The 20,174-nt window shown below is 42.6% G+C and overlaps 2 protein-coding genes across 2 annotated transcripts; both read left to right on the top strand.

The window, feature by feature from the left end:
* The first annotated feature begins 7,220 nt into the window (after nt 1-7,220).
* On the top strand, nt 7,221-9,184 carry selenoe (selenoprotein e). Its single transcript, XM_076731776.1, has 4 exons — nt 7,221-7,328; nt 7,651-7,727; nt 7,989-8,067; nt 9,041-9,184. The coding sequence occupies exons 1-4, from the start codon at nt 7,221-7,223 to the stop codon at nt 9,182-9,184; spliced, it is 408 nt and encodes a 135-aa protein (XP_076587891.1).
* Nucleotides 9,185-9,817: 633 nt separating this feature from the next.
* Nucleotides 9,818-17,704, top strand: LOC143320975 (transmembrane protein 17A). Its single transcript, XM_076731049.1, has 4 exons — nt 9,818-10,080; nt 13,082-13,188; nt 13,978-14,091; nt 14,399-17,704. Exons 1-4 carry the CDS (start codon nt 9,954-9,956, stop codon nt 14,717-14,719), a joined length of 669 nt encoding a protein of 222 aa, XP_076587164.1. The 5' UTR covers nt 9,818-9,953; the 3' UTR covers nt 14,720-17,704.
* The last annotated feature ends 2,470 nt before the right edge of the window (nt 17,705-20,174 follow it).

Here is a 20,174-nt window from a genome sequence, read left to right as displayed (position 1 = left end):
CCTTGACAATGCTGTGGGAAGGTCGCAGCTTGGAAATGTGCATTGCGTGTCACCACTGCACAGCAGTTCAGGATAAACTGTGTTGATTGAGTATGTGTACGGCTTGTGATGGATATCTGTGCCTGCTGCTTTTGCATGGATTTAAATGGGAGAGGCCTGTGTATGATTATGGAACTTGGCTTTTTCATATTCCCTCTGCAGTTCGCTAGGAGTAATGTTTTGCTCATTTTATTGACTTGAAGGTTGACGTGTGAAACATAAAGTCGCTTTGGCGTTGCAACACACACGAACACAAAGGAGCGACTATACAGGATAACTCAAAGCTTGGTCAGAAAGTCAGGGTTAAGAGTGTGGGAAGGGGGTTCAGTGACATGTCAGCTGCCAGTCTAAACATGACTTGGAGCCGCGGCGCCCTCATAGTGCCAAGTCTATAGAAACAGCGAGGCTTTAAAACTCAGGCCCTATGAGTCAGCCAAAAGCCCTGGACTCAGAAAACCTATTCCAGTCCCTGTGTTTCCACGGCAACAGGAACAGATTGGAACCACATCTGGTAGCCATTTCAGTCCCTGCAAGGAGAGGAAGAAAGAAATTTATGAGTGAGGGGGAAAAAGACAAATATTTTCTGCAATGCAAAGCAGAAAGAAAGTGGAGTCAAGTTACACTTGAAAGGGGCTGAAAATATTAATTCGGCCGTAGACTCAGTCAAGAGCAGTCTTTCAGTGCCCGTGTAAGTTCAAGATAATGGATTAAGCTTTACATCTCGTTTGAGGCATTCAGCAGAAAGCAACTTCGATAAGCATGCGTGCATAGATGCGCTCAAGAAACAAAGACAAGATTGCATGTGGCCATAGAAAGCCATTTGCTGTGCAAATCCCCTTGTTTGTTTTGAAAACCTATTCTTGAAATGTTTGCAGTGTTCATGAGCTTATTTCTTGAAAAACCTCAATGCAATAGAGAGTCTGAGGTTTTTGAGGTTCACAATTGAAAAGCAGCTTTTTGTTCTCGCATTCAAACCACCGTCTGTTCCACCGTCTGACATAAACGTGTGTCTGTTGCAGCACGATTTCCTAAAATGCAGTCATTTCCCTGGCTGATTCATTGCATCAGACGCGGCCAGAGAAGATTTGAAAATGCTGTTTTCATCTCTTATCCCTGTCGACGCGCTGTCTGAGAGAAACACTGTCTAATTGCAGTCCTCCTTACACGTTAAATGTTGTTTCTCAGCCCTGTGGAAATGCAGTAACTATGAAATGACATTTACTGGAAATGGAGCTGGTTGCTTTTCTTGAGCCAAAACCACCGAGAACTGAGGTCAGCTCGCAACCAGAATGGGGAGGAGAAACAGCGCCAGCATCAAATGTGTGTTTATAGATTTCCAGTGACATCTACTCACTCTGCGATTTAAGACAGTCATTATAATAGACCCGAAACTCCCTTGCAGCGGCACTGAGCGAAAAAAGGCCACTCTTAATGCAGAAAGTAAGAGCAACCGCACAACATGACGACCTCCCAAATAGATGCTGAGACAAGCTGGTGACGAGCTGAAACTAGGTCAAAAGAGCTGAAACTGAAGGAGCCTCTGTTTGGGATGGATATCTGCTCTGTCAGTGTATGAGACTGAAAAAACTTTGCTTTAGTTCTACCTACTTTGCTGCATCCGTAACATCTCAGACTACTTTGAGCTGCACTGATGCAACATTATACTCTGGCAGTGTTAAGAGAGCTTCTGGAAGACACAGTTTTCATCTTGACAAGTTCCATAATAATGAATATGAATAGCTAGAAGTGTAATTAAGCCACAGTTGCTGTCTCTATCCAGATGGAGACTTTTCTTTTTTTCTTTTTTTTTTCACATGGAGGGGTGTGCAAACAGTTGTCTGGGACTTCAAATTGCCCTGGATTTTTCCCCCTTTGTCAGCATAATTCTACGGAACGAGTGTATCAGGGGAGAGGATTTGGATGGCTAATAGAAAGCAGATCAGTCAGATGCTCTTTCTTTCTCTTCCTTTCTTTCTCTTTTCTTGCTCTTTCTTTGAAACCCTCTCTCCTTCTCTTGTGTTTTTCTCTGTAGCCTATTTTCCTTCATTCACTCCTTCCTCGCCCTCCCCCCGTCCTTTATTCCCTCACACACCCATCCATCCGCTATCTGTGCACTAAAGTGGGACTTCAGACTTCATAATGTGGCTTGAGGTTTCAGCTTTCACATAATTCCACAGGCTGACCCAAAGTTTTTTTTTTTTCCTTTCTGCTTCTCACTCCAACCAGAGCAGCAGAGAGAGACAGAAAGAAAGCTGCTGCCTTATTCCAGATATTGGGACGGAAAATGATCACAAGACCAAATGTGTCTGCCCAAACCCAAGGAAAATAAGCAGATGGCTTATGTTTTTATGCACTGAACCCCAACTGTCCCGACAATCAGTCCTGTCTGCATCCGACGAACTGTAGCTTACAGCAGCTTTGTTGTTTGAGACGCAAACTTTCACTCCAAATTTTTTGCCAGAACCAGTCACAGAAACGCATGTCGATGCAGAGTTACGTGCTTTAAGCCTGCAGGAACATTTCCCTGTTTTTCCAAAAACTGCATCAGACTTGTTTTATCTTTGTGAGTCAGAGGCCAGCTTCATTCACACCCTTCCTCTCCAGCCTATTTGGTGACACACACTTTGATAACAGCCTGAAAGTAAGGCAGAGAGGTTGCCTTTCTTGCATATGGATGCCAGGGTATATTTAACATATGTAGCTGCAGTGCTCTGGCATGTGAGAGGAAGCATTAGCTGTCTATTTATTGTCACTGTGGCTGTGTGCTGGTGTGTATGCGACCCTCACAGCCCTGTTTAACTTCACAGGACAACACTGGAGCCATTATGGGGAGCCATGTGGTTCTGATTACCCAGGCACAGATTAGAGGGAGGGGAGCAGCGGTTGCTGTCTGCTTGCCCCCCCAGCTCCTGTGATGTGGCCAGGAACTGGACATCCATCAGTGCAAATCCCTCTGCCGCCCTCGCCCCCTTCCCACCTCTACGCCAAAACCCTCACCTCCACCTTGATGTCACTACCAGGCCTATCTCTCACTTTAGTCTGTTCCCCATTAAATATGTAAACACTGCAGTCGTTGTCAGTGAAATTATTCCTACTTGACCTACATATTGTGCCAAAAGCACCAAGCTGTCACTGCTGTATTCTTGAAAATGTGCTCTCGTTGCTTAATCGTAAACACTGTTGTGGCTCTGGCGTGTGACCACAGAAGGCAAGAATGTTGTGTTTGTTGTTGCTTCAGCGTTGCAATGCTTATGTGATCTCCACAGGGAAATTCTCTTTTGATTCGCCTCCTTCTCGAGCGGTCAGAGGTCAGGGTCAGCTACAGAACAGTGTGAGGAAAAGCTGCTCAAGGACACTTGAGCACGATGTGTCACCAAAGCATCTGAACCCACATTGTTAGACTGAAGGACCCGGTGGTTAATAGGCCACCCACAAAAGCACAAGCGACTTCTTCACATCATTCATCGATGTCCTAGAATTGTCAAAACAAGGCTTTCAAATTTAGTACATCCCCAAAAACCAGAAGTGAGAATCAAGGAAATCCTAAATTTGAACAGAGAATTTGCTGATCTGGCAATTTTCTGTTTGAGTCTGTGAAGTTTGAGCTTCTGCATTTTTTTTTTTTTCAGAAGTGGTCATTATCATTGCTAATGCATTCGGTTTTTCATCAGTTTTTCATCATCCTTTCTAATGAGCCAGATGGTGTTTAAAACAACTATGTAAAAGCTTTATCCCTTCAGCCATGTGGATGCAAATTGCATCATAATACCTTGTACATGAAAAGCATCCTGAAACCTATACAGCACCACTTACATACACAAGTGCCCCAACCTGTCCTGAAAGTAAAAAAAACAACAAGTAAGGGGAGAGAGAGAGAGACGAGAGAAAAAAAAAAAAAACTGCTTCTGCTTCAAGAGATCAATGATCTTGGTGCAAGTAGAGCCACTATAGTGTTATTATAATCAGTAGAAAAGAGTTTATCACTATTATCAGTCACTGTTTCAGGTCTGATTATTGGGACAGTGAGTCATTTCCATTTTGCTTTCCTGCTGAGGGGTAGATGACAACATTGATGCTACTCTCATATCAAGTTGGAGCCAGCAGCTGGTTAGCTTAGCACAGCCTGGAAACAGGGGCAAACAGCTAGCCCGGCTCATCCTTAGGACTTTTTTTGGGCAGGCGCAGTCACTTTCTATTCCTATGCAAATCAATCTTTAAACTGAACTCTCAGCAAGAAAGCAAATAAGTGTATTTCTCCAAAATGTGGAACTATTCCTGTAAGCGAAAGTAAAATACGCATCGTAAAAAACAGCCGCCTCCTCTCACCTTCACCATCAACACAACAAAGACACTACAAACAAGGTCACTGGCAGCAAACCATCCTCGTCATCCCTGCCTGTGCAACACAGATCCTCTGCCAAGGCCAGCAGCGTTGCGCAGCCTTCTGCGGCCTCCCTGTGTGGGGAAAATTGGAGCCACTTATTTTAGGTCGTAGGTTCAAGCCAACCGCAAGGCTAAATCAAACTGGGTGACGTTCTCCTTCATTCTGCGAGCTGTAAAGTTGCTTACAGCCACTGTCACGCATAGACATCTCACTCTCTCAGGACTCCATACGAGAGCCACAGCCAAGAAAGTGGCCTCATGATGATCAAATGCTGCAGAGTGAAAAAGTCTGTCTATGCATAAGCTCTGTATATAAGACAATAGCACGAAACACTGAGACTTTTGTCCTCGACAGTCCTTTTCCAAGTAGAGGAAATAATGTTTTGAGCCTTGAACCTGAACCTCCTCAAGGTTATGTCCACATACTGTACAATATGGAGTGGAGCACACTGATTAGCATTGTATTCTCATTGAATGAAGCCCTCCACACGGCCTTCGCTTCTTTCAGCACTGCCTCCCTTCTTTATGAGCAGACTGGCAGACAGGCAGCAGGCTTCCCCCCAGTTGCCCCAAGGCTCCAGACAGATAAACACACACACACACACACACACACACACACACACACACACACACACACACACACAGATATGTGTTTATACTCAAACTCATATTTTTATTCATCTCTTCACTTGGTCATCCTTAAACATACAAATAAATGTCCACACTAAAGCACAGAGAAACAGACAGTGGAGCCAAAAGATTTCTCACAAATGCACATCATACAAGAGTGGACACACAAACTAATGTCCCGCTGGCCGATCTGCAGCATCCGGTGCTTTGGAGAAACAGGAAGTGTGTGTGTGTGTGTGTGTCTTTATAGCAAGCTCTCTGAGGGAGGCAGGATTACAGTGAGGTGTTTCAGCTTTTGATCTTTTTCCAGCTGCGAGTGTTGCAATTTGCAAAACCCTTACTGGAAAGAGTTGCTCAGTCTGAATTTTGCGAATGTTTTCATCACCTACTTCTCTGTTCTGGTTATAAATGACTGCATTTTCCCCGTTGTCAGCAGACTGAACAGTAACAGCATCCCCTTTTTGGCACGCACCATATGATGTAAGCTGAAATCTAATTGTGAACACATATGGTATGCATCCACACATATAGAGTGAGGAGTCAGTCATCCCCACCCCTGCTGCTCATTGTGTTTTCTCCCCTCTCTCAGCAACTCTTTCTTCCTCGAAGTCAACTCTTGAAGTTCTTTCAGGGCGAACATACAATGTGAGAAACAGGGACTTTAAAAGGCTAAGATGCAAAGCTCCAGCGAGAGAAATGTACAGGCCCACAGATTTACAATGCCTGCCAAGGGGAGGAAACCCTGTTAAAAAAAAAAAAAAAGGAATTGTTTTACTGCCATTTGACACATAATCTCAAACAGTACATGCAGAGCACAGGACTCAGAGCTGCAGAGCTCTGTGTCTGGAAAAGATAGAGACAGGGAGATGGTTTTGCTTCAGCATTCCAGGCAGGAATGGTTTATTTTTGTTGGAAACATAATTGTCTGTGGCTAGGATTTGGAAGTACATTTTACCCGCCAAACTGCCAGAAAACATACATGTGGCTGTGACCGCCCTCTTGTGGTGACCTAACGTACTTGCTTTCTCACAAAACAGAGGAACAAAGTTGGAGGGGAGAGATGTTTTCCTCTTCAAGGGTGTTAACACAGTGCAAATGTGCTGTGCTGTCATGAGGTCTGATTTCATACACCAGTACACAATGGAATTAAACACTACTTCTCATGCAACTGCGACACGGAAAGAAAGAATTCAATGGAGGTTTACTTTAGGCTTTAATAATACAATGGTGAAAACTTAACAAATGTGTTTAAAATAAGCCTTTTAGACAGAAATCCTAAACAAAGCAGGACAGGGGGATATCATTAACTCACATTCAGAATTACAAGTTGAGTTACTGCTCTCATGTCTGTGTGTTAAACATGCAGCTGCAGGTTAGCTTAGCATAAAGCCCAGAGGCAGGGGGAAACAGCTAGCTCGGCTGTCATCATTTCAAAAAATACAGCCGCCAACACCTTTAAAAACTCACCAGTCAAAGTGGCTCTGACCAATATTTTTACATCTACAATGGATCACATGTCTACTTGTATGTAAAAGATGTTTCTAGAAGTGACAAACCCACAGAGAATTATCACCAACTCTGCAGTTGATCTCCACAGCTTTAAATATACTTCTAGCTTAACATATACCAGAAACTAGACAGTACCTTTCTTTTAATACACAAGTCAGTTTCTCAGTAATTATTATTTTTTCTTCTTTTAAGGACACCTGAACGAATGCAGTGCCGTGAAGATTTGCCATTCAGCAGTTTGGAAAATGTGGCTGACTCTCAGTGGCCATCAACCACCTGCAAGTGAACCGTATGGGAAAAAGTGATAAGAGCACAGATGCTCTGTAGTTTCTGTAGACCCTCAATGACACCTGACGTGGACGAAACTATAAACTATGAAGCCAGGGGCCTTTGAAAAATCCAAAAGGGCCTAATAACAGAGACAACAGCAAAAGAATAATATGCATGTAGACCAGTTGGCGAACCAGAATCCTACTGCTCATATTACAAAGAATCTTTGATAGAAAAACTGCAAGAAACAGTCAGAAGAATCTAACACAGGAGGGCACTACTCCCCTGTAGGTGTGTGTCATAGTCTTGTCCACCCTGAGAAACTGTCCAAGTGGATTTAAGGGTTACACACTGTTGGTAGTAACTCAAACATCCTATTGTTTTTTAAAATGTGGACCCTTTTGGTTCTAACTCTTGTCCTCGCTGTCGGGGCATCAGACACTAACAACGACACAGCGGCTGAAGAAAAGCTTGTTATAGCCAGAGCGAAACTGCTGGTGAGTACAGATAGAAATACACACAACATGGCTAGCTTTGAAATTTCATCTGGATTTCTTGTCATGACCAGAAGATGTTCAGGATCGGTGCAGAGTCTGAAATTAAATCCATATGTAAAGAGGACAGGGGACGCGGTGGCAGCACTCAGCGAGCAAATGGGAAGATGAGTAAGATGAGGGACAAGCCAAATGCTGTCATGTCAGTATTCTGCTGAGATATGAAACCTATTTCTGGCACCTTTGATCACATAAAGAAGGAAGCGTGCATGCACAGTGCTATTTGTCATGCTGTTTTAACAACTGTCTGTTGTCATCCCTTCAGGCTCCCAGTGTGGTCGGATGAAGCATAAAGAAAATGCCCGAGCTCCATCATTTCCTCTTGGAGCGGTGGGCTTTGTAGTATCCTTGTGTTCTTCAGGCTTTTTGGTGAGACCTGACATTTCCCAGAAAAAAAAAAAAAAACACCACAGATTTTCTCATGACCTTCTTCATAAACAAAACAATGTTCCGAGCAAGCTGCCAAGTCCGGTGCCAGCTCTGCGAGCTCTCCAAAACTCTCCTCTTCCAAGCTGAAATCATGTTGAGTCTAAAAATAGCAGATGTGCTTTATTCCTTCACTGCCTACCTGTTGTTTCCCTTGATCCCTTCTTTCCTGTGTAGCCACAACTTGGAATATGATTCATCGGAGAGCAAGAATCCGCGTCTGATATTCTATAACGAAAAGGACGAGGTTGTAAAGGTGAGATGTGAGTTCAGGGATCTTTTACTCATCCGCCTTGCGATGGGGCTTATCTGGGGAGTGCCAGAATGTCAAGACAGGTTCGTGCAGGGAAGTTTTAAGACTGCTGCATCTGATATCAGATCCTCTGTCAGATACCGAGTCAAGACCGAGTGTGTTTGAAAGAGCGAAACAGGGTTACAAAAAAAAAAAAAACCACAGATGGCAAGAAAGAGGGAGAGTAAGGAAGTGTATAAATTAGAGGTTTCTTACAGCTGAGTTTTTTTGTACTGAAACAGCATAGTTGGTATGAATGTTGATATGAATTTGAACATTTTTATGCCCTGAAATTACAACTGTTCAGAGTTTCCCACACTCAGTTTTTGTCACTGTGGAAAAGCCCCTGAACCTGCATTTAGGCCAGCATGGGACAATAAAGCTCCACTGTAAGCAATGAATCTCTTCAGCGTTAGCCTCCTCCAAACAAACAAAGAGCCACCGCTGAGATTTACAAGTAAACTTCTCCCAAACTTCACTGCTTTCTTGAGGTTTTCACCTTTTGTTTTCCCTCATAAAGCTTCATGTAGGAGTTTTTCTTTTGTCACCAAAAACGTCTGTCGCCTAATCTTTGTTGTTTTCATTTGTTGTTTCATAATGTGGGCGCCCTCTGAGACAGTAATTTGACTTTAAACGAAGAATCATTTAACAGACTACATTATTGAGTAAGTGACTGAAAACAAATGTGCTGGAGGAAGTTTTAATGAAAATCCAATTTTGGTAAAACCAAATGAATGTATCAGCATAAACAGAACACACTGCAAACACATGCTTCTTCTCGCACACCTAATTTACACTGGCGCTGCTTTTAAGCCTTTAACCATGCATTCAAATGCATTTGTGTGTTTGTGTGTGTGTGTGTGTGTGTGTGTGTGTGTCTGTGTGTGTGTGTGTGTGTGTGTGTGTGTGTGTGTGTGTCTCCTTTCCGACACGTCAGACTGTTCCTGTGAAGAAAATGAAGGCAGACGAGATCAGCAGCTTGTTAGACTCACTTGGTTTCTACAAGAGGTCCCAGAAAGGGGAAGAGGTGCCAGAGGAGTTCCAGCATTTCCCCCTGCTCACCCCCAGGGACGAGCTGTGAGGACACCTTGTGGCCAAACTCTGCCACTGCACCCCGTCCACATAAATGACGAGTGGGGCCCCAAGGCCAAAACGATAAGCCAGGCACCATTCTGAGGACTCGCTGGCCGGGTGCGGCGCGCAGTATGTTAGTCATTGCTGTGTCGCTCTGTTTATATGCTGAATTTAATATTCAAAAAAGGCTGTAAAACAAAATAATAAACACCTGAGTGGATCAAAGCATTTAATGTGCCTAGTCACTTGGAATGGTATGAAAGACACAGCACATATGTGGACACATAAATCTGAATGAGTTTCATCTGTAGGGAGAACAATGTGTGTGTGTGTGTGTGTGTGTGTGTGTGTGTGTGTGTGTGTGAGAGAGAGAAATTAGGTGAGACCTCCTTTATTGTTTAATGAACATGCATTGTCTTGGTTTTCATTATGGTCCCTTTTTCATCTCTGCTGAGTTTAAACAACGGCTAAATTCCCTAATAAGATAAACAAATCCATTGAGCGTCATAATAATGGCCACTAACTTGCTAACAAACTGCCATGCTGCTGTCTCAGCCTAATCCTCAACCCACCCCCTTCACTCTAATCTGATTAGCGGTGGTGTCTGCCAACATGCGCCTGTGTGTGTCCATTTGTATCTGTGCCTTCATGCATTTGTGCACCTGTGATTTGAACACAACAAGGATTAGCAGTAGGCACAAGGGACACAAAGGCAGTTTTGGACGGCTACACTTCCTGACTCCTTGGATTGGTCATGGTCACCAGCTCTACCCACAATGCCTGTGTTTTACTCACCTGTTCCCGAGAACCTGCAGATGGGTCTGGCCTATATGGGAGGCTCCGTGTTCACCAACAACAGGACAGCAGACAGCGACTTCAGCAGGGAGCAGGAGGATGCCTCTGGTTGGTCAATGCCTCCACTGACTATTTACTGTCTGTAGTAACTGTAGTTTGAAACTGTAATATATATGTAACTGTAGTGGAATGTAGTTTACTGCAGTACAACCTAGGATAACTTTTTAGTGTTGAAGTATAGTGATTATATGCATGAAAAGTATGTGATTATGTGTAACTAAAACAGTCTGATATCATGTAACTGACTGTGAGGGGTAGACAAAAATAATGTGAATGCTCCACAAAAAACAATTTTCATGACAATAACGAAATTTATTCATCTAGCATTTTTCTTAGTATATTCTTAATAATGTTACAAAGTGCTGTACAAAAGAAAAATGAAAAGGACAAGGCAGATAAAACGCAAAAAAAGACCAAGGACATGAGCACAGAGGGAGTGAAGACAATAAAATGAATAAGATCAAATGAATTTAAAAAAAAAATGTGCAAATAGAAACACAGATCAATCATTTCCAAAGGCTTTCACAAAAAGAGAAGTTTTAAAACGCTTGAAAAGAAGAGACTCAGTGTGTCTGAGTTCAGTAGGCAGAGAGTTCCACAGCGTGGGAGCTCTGATATGAAAAGCCTGATCACCCTCCGTCACAAACTGTGACCTAGGCTCCGTCCCTGGATCTTAATCATCGAGAGGACACAGACCAGGTCAATAAATCAGAGATGTATGTAGCAGCAAGGCCATTTAAAGCTACAAAGTAAGCAATAAAAATGAAAAAATCAATTTAAAATCTAACAGGGAGCCAGTGTAGGGCAGCACAGCCCAGTCACCAGAATGAAATGTTGACACTGTTGTTTCTGTAAACCACTGATATGTTAAATTTGTCGGTTTCATATGTATCATATCAGTGTTTCTACAATAGGTGTCAAAGTGACATAGTTGAGATTACCGGTGCATGTACAGGACATGAGCTGAATTCAAGAGGAGGAGGGAATGGTGTTGGTGTGACAGCTAGATGAGACAGCAGACCACTGTTTGAGCTGTGTTTGTGGCAACAAAAACCCAGTCTTTTTAGCCAAAACATGAGCTTTTCCTGGTTTTTGTGCCTCAACCTAACCAGACCTCAACCACAGCGTTGTCGCAACATAGAAATGAAAACTGAAGCATAAAGAAACATAATGTTTCAACACATCCATGGCTTGAAGAAATGTACGGCGCTAACATTTATTCTGCTGACTGGGCTGGGAGGTAGAAACAGGGGTGATGTGATCAAACTGTCCCAGTAATGAGTCGAGCAGCAGTGTTTTGTAAGAACTGGACATGGTGGAGGGAGCCCTGGCTAATACCCTTGGCTATAAAGTGCAATACCGAGCCAAGTATGGATAAAAGCATGTCCAACTTTTTGTAGATCAGCAAGTGATTAAAATGACGTAATCTCAGAGATTAACCTGAGCTGGAGGAAACATGGCTGAACAGCACTTTTGACTTGACTGAGCCTTGACGGACACCACAAATCAACTGAAATGTCGAGAAGGACGACTTATCCACAGTGACAGAAAAAGTCCTTTCAGAGAGGTATGTGTGCGATACGCTAAGAACCGAATCCTTGATGCCTGCCCAGGTCTCCAAATGGTCTAACAGGATACTGCGTTCAACTGCGTGTAAAGCAACACTAGAATCTAGAGACTTCAGTAATTTTAACAACTGTTGTCTTGGTACTATGAAGCCATAAAAATGACAGTTTTGAGATAGTTACTTAACAGCAGGGGGTCCAAAATAGATTCCTTTAGCAGTGGGTGAACAGTGGCATGCTTAAAACTGTCTGGAAAAGAAACAGAGGCCAGAGAATTGTTAAAGATTCTCTGGTAAGTTTGCCTCAGGGAACGGAATGAATGTGACTGTCCAACGCGTCGTCACCACAGCGACACACAAAGCCTGTCTAACACATGGTTGATGTTGTGAAACTGATGCAGTTTGGTTCAGTTTAGGCATCAAAACGTGAACCCTGCTCTCCTTTGTGGAGGTTGTGTATATGACCCAACCTGCAGACTTCTAAAGTCTTTTTCACTCTTGATCTGAGCATCTAGTATTGCAGAGGATGGGTTTATAGTGGAGTTAGTTGAATGCCATGAATATACAAATATTCCAAGACTAAGCGCCCTGTCATATCTAGGTATGACAGTGGATAAAAGCTCAGAAAACCAGAAATAAAATGAACTTCTTTGCCGAGGTTGGCCTATAAATTAAGATGCAGAGTAAAGGGCAGTGATTAAGTGATTAAGATGTGATTAAGAGACTCAACTACCTGGATGATACTTATGACGTGACTTACAAAATACGGCTGAAAATTTGTACAGAGAGGAGAACTAGCCTCAATCGTGGGAACAGTGTTGCCTGAGGACAGCCATGTCTCAGTAATCCTGAAAAAAATACAGATCATTAGAAACAATAAAATCGTTAACGATAATAATAAAAAAAAAAAAACTATTAGGCTACCAAGACATTAAGCATTCAAGGCCTTATGTCTGTATTTGAAAATTCTCAGTGAGAGGGTTAACGTGGGCTCTGCCAGTCCTGAAGAAGGATTTAAACAATTTAAAGATTAAAATTGTCAATAAAACCTATATTCTCTGCAGGCACACTGGAGCTGAGGCTGAGGATTGAAGCCTGAAACGGCGAGGTGTGGGAATAGGACCGGAAATAAAAACAGGCTTTCCACAAGTACCTCAAAAGCTTAAAAGGTTCATTTAAGTCATTTTTGGTCAGCTCAGACTGCTGACGAGCTGCATGGTTTCTTCCCACATGAACTACCACTCAAACGGTAGGGGATGGGAGAGAGCCACTTTAAAAAGTCACATGACAAAGTTCTGATTTCCTGACCACATCTATAGCTGACAAATGCTGCTCACCAGCTGCATGTAATAACATGCAGACTGTCTGCTGTAATGGGTAGAATGCAAAGAAAATGTTAATTTTGATTATGAGTGTGTTAACAACAGTGAATTGTGGATGTAGTGAATATGAGTGTTTATATACTCTATGTTATTTGTCTTGCAGTGGTCAACGAGCTGGTCTCCCACCTCCCCCTGCAGATGCTGCTGTACTTCAACATGTTTTATTTTCCCTGTTGGTGGTTTTCTGCTGTTTTCATGTTGGAAGTAAAGGTCAGTTGGTGATCTGGTGAACCATCCTTCATGGTTTTAGTTGCTCTCGGTTTGGTTTTCTTCATCCATTGGACATTTTTTATGATCTGTCATGTTGCATCGTTAGTGTCATATGGACTTAGCAGAATCAAAAGAACGTTTATTCTGGTAACTGAGAGCAATTTATGCTTCACTGCACTTAAAAGCTTTGAACATGATGATGCTTCACATGTGTTCAGAAGTAGCAGAGGTTGTGTTGAATTTAGTCCGCTAATGAAATCCACTGTGTGTCAAATTGGAAAACATTAGACTTTGGAGCCGTCTAGTGGTAGCAGTAAAAAAGACCCTCAGATGTAACCACAGACGGCAGACGGCACCACTGTTCACTGAGGTTATCTCATCTTTCTGTGAAGCCAAACTTACGCCATCAGAATCATTTGAATTAATCTTCTTCATCCAAGATGGCCTCAAGAGAGTGACAGTTACAGCAGCTCTTGCAGTTGAGCTTTCCCTTCTAGTTTCCTGACCTTAGCTTGTGTTTAAGTCTTATTATGTTGTTTACTTATCTATCATATCTTGATTTTTTTTACTGACCCTTCTAACTATTGCACTTTCCCCTTTGCTGCTGCAACGCTGCAAATCTCCCCACTCTGGGATTAATAAAGGATTATTTTATCTGATATTAACCACGTCATACATTTATCTGCACTTTTCGGTATGTTTGGCCATGAAGACATAAAAAGTTTGCAGTCCTGTGAGCTGCAAGTAAAAAGACGTTTTCATACCTTCCCTGCTCTGCTTTTTTTCTAGTTCTATTATCTTCCCGGGTACTACCAGGCTCTCCTCATAACCGGGATGATCCTCCTCACAGTCATTGAAGTGGTCCGACTTTATCTGGGCTACATTGGCAACCTTAAAGAAAAGGTAATTCAAACCAACATCCTCTGTGAAGCACAATGCAGAGCTCTTTTATGGCCCCATCTCCTGAATAACACGGCGGCGGAAGTGGCTGCTTAAGTATTCTGCCTGCGTGTGTAAACAATCAGCTCTTGGCTACAACTGTCTGTCGAGTTTGTGTTTGTGTGTGTGTGAGTGTGTGGGTGTGTAGGTGCAGGTGTGTCTGTGCTTTCATGTGGATACAACCAAAGCACTTGATGCCTGACTGCTTTATCTTTGCATCGCCTGCATCCACCAACCCAAATTCTCTCTCCCCTTCCCTCCCTGTCATCAGGTGCCAGAGCTGGCAGCCTTCTGGCTCCTGTCTTTCATGTTCCAGCTGCCAGTGCTGCTGTTCTTCCTGACCGATGAAGGAATTATCATCCTGCCTCTAGAGAGAGCTGTCCACTCCCTCTACCTCCTCTTCCTGCTCGCCCAGATCCTGGCCTCCTTCCTGGCGCTCAGGACCATGACCCGAAAGCTCACCCTGCTCTTCTATCTGCGCCAGTTTGGCAAGGTGGAGAACTTCCGCCCCGCGGGGATGAGCCCAGTCTACGGGCTGTCGTACCACCGCAGCGTGCTGCCCATGTCACCCACCCATGATATGCACCACTAAAGTAAAATTCCTTTTTCAAGTAGCCTTCAAACTGCTTGACAATCAATGTGACTTTGTTGTTTTCAATCAGTTGTGGCATTGTGAACATTTAAATACAGCTACTCTGTTATTGTGTAAAAACTGGTTGGTGTCATTCTATATGTATTGTGACCGCATTGCATTCTGGTCTTTTGAGGCTGGTGCAGAAATGCATATGTGCCATATCTTCCTGTGACTTCTGATCACTGGTGTAAAATGACAGATGGAGAAAAGAAGCCGATTTGATTTAAAAGAAGCACTAATGGCAAATCCTGACATTTGCTGCTGATGTTTTAAAAAGATGAAAAACATTTTATATCCACTCTAAATGTCAGAACCTGATGCCATGTCAGCCAAACCGGCATGGAGTGATGTGCATTTACAGGGTAATAGATCAAAACAGGCCATCAAACAACAAAATGGGCTGTGAAATACACAGCAATGCATTGCCAGTAGCTGCTTTTATCAAACGGTGTTAAAGGGGTTTCATTTTTTCCTCTTCTTTAATGATGATGGATGACGCAGGCTGAAGCACTGGTGGATCAGAATTGTTTTTGCAGGGGTAGATTCAATTTTTTGCCCATGAGAAAAGATTAGCCCCCCGCCCTGTAGAAAGCAGCCTTTTATTTTCTTTCTGTAAAGAGCAATTCAAATCTTTAAGTCACATCCTACAATATATTACATTACCATCACTGTTTGATGAGTGGGATGTAGGAACCACATTTTTTAAGGCTTGTGAACTGAAAGAGTTTAAACTGAACTGCAGCAGAAATATGTTAAATATTTATGACCACACAGTGGCAGTCAGCGACCAAAAGAGGAATGGGGAGCGTTCGACAGTGCTGCAAAGTCCAATGAGAACAGATTATCATGCTGCACATGTCCTGGTCAGGAAACCCTCTGGCAGCCGAAAAAAGGTTAGGCATGTCCACACTTGAAAATGATGTATTATTTGATAATCTATAACACTGTGTCGTGTCTGCATGAAAATCGATTTCATATTTTGTTGTCTAAACCTCTTTTTCCTCTTTTCGGATAGAAAACGTAGCCACTAAAGATGTCACGCTTGTTTTACAAAAAAGCTTACAGCCAGTATCGAGTGCTCTATTAGTGTCTTATTCTGTTGAGAAATTATTTAGAGTGTCGTACACTATGTTGTCAACAAGCTGGTTCTGCGAGAGACAGTTTCTTTGAAACAACATACTTATTCCTCTCCACATTCAGGAAACAACAAGCTGCAGTGGCTGCTGCACTATTCATGGAGACCAGAAAGGAAAAACATTCAGAGTGGAGGATGTAATATATGCTCGCCACTTTATGTAGAAGTGGGTGCTCAAGAGATACCCTCAGTGTGAGGTCACATATTGCTGCAAAGAAGAAACATGTGGAAAATCGATCTATTTTTAATCTCTATAATCAGACATCTGCATATGAATGCAGAATCTGGACAAGATTGCGGGTGAGATTTTGGTATCGGAAGCATTCTGCTTTCCATTTGTGGTCCAAGTAGTATTGAATGCCTTTGACCTTCGACCCCTCAGGCAGCACTGCATTAAAAACTGACGTGATTGTGCAATGAATGTTACTGCATGGGCTTGGAAACACTTTGGAAAACAGTTGTTGGTAAATGAAAGTCAAGACTCTTCAATGGAAAGCGAAACCTTTATATCAACAACATCCAGAAATGCTGCTGACGTCTCTGTTCAAGAGCTCATCTGAGATGGACTGACGTAAAGTGGAAAAGTGTGCAGCTGCTGACGAGCCCATATTTCACAATGTTTTTGTAAATCATGGGTGTTGTGGGACCATTCAGACTGTTTCCAGAGCAAAGTTCAAAAGCCAGCATCTGTGGGTGTATGGGGTTGTGTTAGTGGCCATGGCATGGATAACTTCCACGCCTGTGAAGGCACCATTAATGCTCAAAGGTACATACAGGTTTTGGAGCAACAGATGATGCCATCCACACAACATCATTTTCAGGGACGTCCCTGCTTACTACAGCAACACAATGCCAAGCCACATTCTACATGTGCTACAACAGCATGGCCTCATAGTCAAAGAGTGCAGGTGAACTGGTCTGCCTGCAGTCCAGACCTGTCTCCCACTGAATACGTGTGGCTCATTATGAAGCACAAAATACAACAGAGAGCTCATAGTGTTGATTATAGCTATACCTCAAGCAAGAATGGGAAAGAATTTCACTTTCAAAATTTAACAATTAGTGTCCTCACTTCCCAAACACCTATTGGCTGTTAAAGGGAACATGATGTAACACAGTGGTAAATATGGAAAGTGTTGCTGGCATCAAATTCACTCTGACTGTATATTTACAAAAAACAAAATGTTTATCAGTTTGAACCTTAAAAATCTTGTCTTGTGTCTGTGTTGTATTCATTACAATGAAGGATTTGCAAATCACTGCATTCTGTCTTTAATGACAGTTTACACAGCGTTTACCTCAACTTAGGAAGCAGCACCAAACACATGAAGGGTCTTATATGATCCCTTTAACCTCAACTAAAATGCACCACATGTCTTGAATTTTATCTGTGTGACCTTGTGGAGTGGAAGAAACTACCAGCAGTAGTGATGATGAATCAGCTCGGTTTGGTGCCCCTGGCACAAAGACAGAATGAAAGAAACCTCGGCTAACATCAGCAGACAAACGGCAGTTTACTTAATGTTAGGTTCTGTATCTGGTATATGACAGGCAAGTACAGCAGCAGCATATTATTCAGGATTGGAATATGGTACTTTAGTTTGCTCATCACTTTTGTCGCAGGAGGATCTATTTCCACAGCCAGTAAGTGTTTAAATCTTATCAGAAAACATGCAGATACAGACACACCATACATACAATACATACACGGCCATATTTACACATATAATTTTTATTTCTGAAAGTTGTGATGTATTTATTAGGTGGGAAATAAGAGTTTAATGTCGGCTTATTTCCCATGTTTTTCCTCTTTGAGGTCTCTTAATCATGATTTTGTTCACCTGTCTGCCCAGCTGCACCTCGTCACTCATTGGCTCTTTCCAGTCTATATATAAAGGCCAGTTTTCAGCTGCTGTTCTCCAGGTTGTTTGTTGTCTCTCCATACCCCTGGTACCTGATAATTAATGTTTCCTGTGGCTATCCATCGCAGATGAGACCACTTATCATGCATAGACACCCCAGCACTAATAATCACCACCACAAAACGAGCATGTTCAGGGTTTGGTTGAACAGTCACTCTGCAGATCTTGAAAAAAGGTCTCAGAAATGCTGAAGAATTCCTTTAATCATTGCGACAACACCCATCACTGAGTAGGAGCTGATTCAGGCATCTATGCTGCTTTTGAATTAGTAAGATTTTAAAAGAAAATCAATCATATTACTGAACGCTCCGTCAAATTTGATTTCTACAGCACAGAAACAGGAAGAGCACCAAGTGTGACTTTGTCTTTTTGACTAGTCCTTCAGTGCAGACAGAGCTGAAGCTGTCTCATGATGTCAGATGTTCAGGCAAGTGAAAGTGCTCATTGAAAAGTCACTTTCAACATGCTTATCCTCTTCGGTAAAGCCAAAGAGAAAACAAACACATGCGGGCAGACACAAACAAAAGGAGGCAGTTCTAAGAAACATTAGCTCTACTAAAGCTGCAGGCGGCAGATACAGCCATGATCCTCTCAACCCTGTTCTCATTTACTGACAGTAATTATATCAAGTAATTAATCTTATTGTCATGTATTGATTTGTTGAAAATGCTACTCAGAGCATCTTTCAATACTTTGTCTCTTTTCTCCTTCTTTATGGTCTGCAGAAATCTAGCAATGATGTATTTGGTTAGGCCTACCAAAAAAGAAATAACAGTCGTGGTGTCGAGCTTGTATCTTTGTGAGTAACACCAGTCTGACATCGTCTGTATTCTAGCATTGCTTTCACACTCCCCGCTCTCCAGAGAGCAGTGTGTGTTCCAGGATGCGTCTCACCCATTCAGTTTCTCCTGTATCCGGTTTTAATAAGTATGAACTCTGTTAGCTGCTGGAGAGGAATAAGATTAACCAGCTGGTGGTGAAAAAGGAATAGGAACCCCCTGACCCCACCGCCCGGAGACAGTGGTCACATCAGAAGCAGCTCCTCGCACCTTACGCCTCATCAAATTGCCTTTCCCTGGAGGAGCGTGGTGAATAATAGCCTCGGATAATCTGGGGACACAATGTTCTCTGTCTCGCTAAACATATTGTTTGCCTCATGCTTTTCAGCATTCTTTTGAAAAAGTGCTCCTTTTTTTCTTCCTCATGTCTCTGCCACCATACAGCAGCATAGCTGTGCCTCTGTGAGTCTGTCATCACCTTAATTATGATTGGGAGCAGCTCAGAGGTGATCACAAAATGTGACTGACGAGGCTGTCTTAAGCAGCGGCAGGAAGTAATATCCAAGACATTGCAGCCACATCCTCATCCCTTCTTTTAGTAATCCCTCAAGGTGGAGAGCCTGCCGGCCCTGCCAAGACACCTGGAAATGTTCCCATCCTCCTTATCCCAGATGGTTAAACAATGAGCTTTAACTATGCACAAACTATTGTCTTCATTCATAAACTGTGGTGACAGGTTGCTAATACCATGATTATTGTTGAAAGGGTTAGTTCACTCACATTACAATACAACATTTTCACACTCTCAATTTTCTCATTAAATCCAATGAAAAGACCAAAACCACAAGCAATGCCTGTACAGCCAATGCCTCATATAGTTTATTTCTCTGTGCCATAGAGCACCATTGTATCCACTGCACTGGCACTCTACTTTGAGTCAATACCATAAAGACTGTCTGCATATCAAATTCACATCTGAAAATATGAAGATGAAGACGTTAATATACTGGAACTGGAACTACTTACCCAGAGAAAATAGTCCCCATGAACCAACCTATTTACAGCTGGGTCTGTCATTGCTGTGAGCACCACAATTAATATTGTATTCATCTTTATTGTATTAAAGGTACACTATGGTATTTCATCCCCATTGTACAGAGACAGTGCTTGTTAAGTTACTAAAGACCTACTGCTAACTGCAGACAGAGGCAACTGCCGATTTTAGTTCTTTTAGATTTTAGTGCTGCTTTTGACACAATTGATCACAGTATCCTCTTAGACCGTTTGGAGACCTGGGTAGGCGTCAAGGGTTCAGTTCTTAGCATATTACACACAACAGAAGTTTTTCTGTCACTGTGAATGAGTCATCTTCCTCGACAGCTCAGTTGATTTGAGGTGTCCCTCAAGGCTCAGTTCTTGGTCCCTTCTGTTTTCTATGTGCATGCTACCTCTTGCCCACATTAATCAAAATCATGATGTGTTTTACCATTTTTATGCTAATGGAACTCATTCTTAAGGTAATGATGATGAGTCTGAAGACTGTTTGGGCCCCTAGATTCCATCAGCTCTCTTGGTGC

This window comes from Chaetodon auriga, chromosome 5, assembly GCF_051107435.1.
Source record: "Chaetodon auriga isolate fChaAug3 chromosome 5, fChaAug3.hap1, whole genome shotgun sequence".
NCBI lineage: Eukaryota > Metazoa > Chordata > Actinopteri > Chaetodontiformes > Chaetodontidae > Chaetodon > Chaetodon auriga.
The sequence above is the reverse complement of the archived record's forward strand: the minus strand, read 5'-3'. Positions and strand labels throughout refer to the sequence as shown.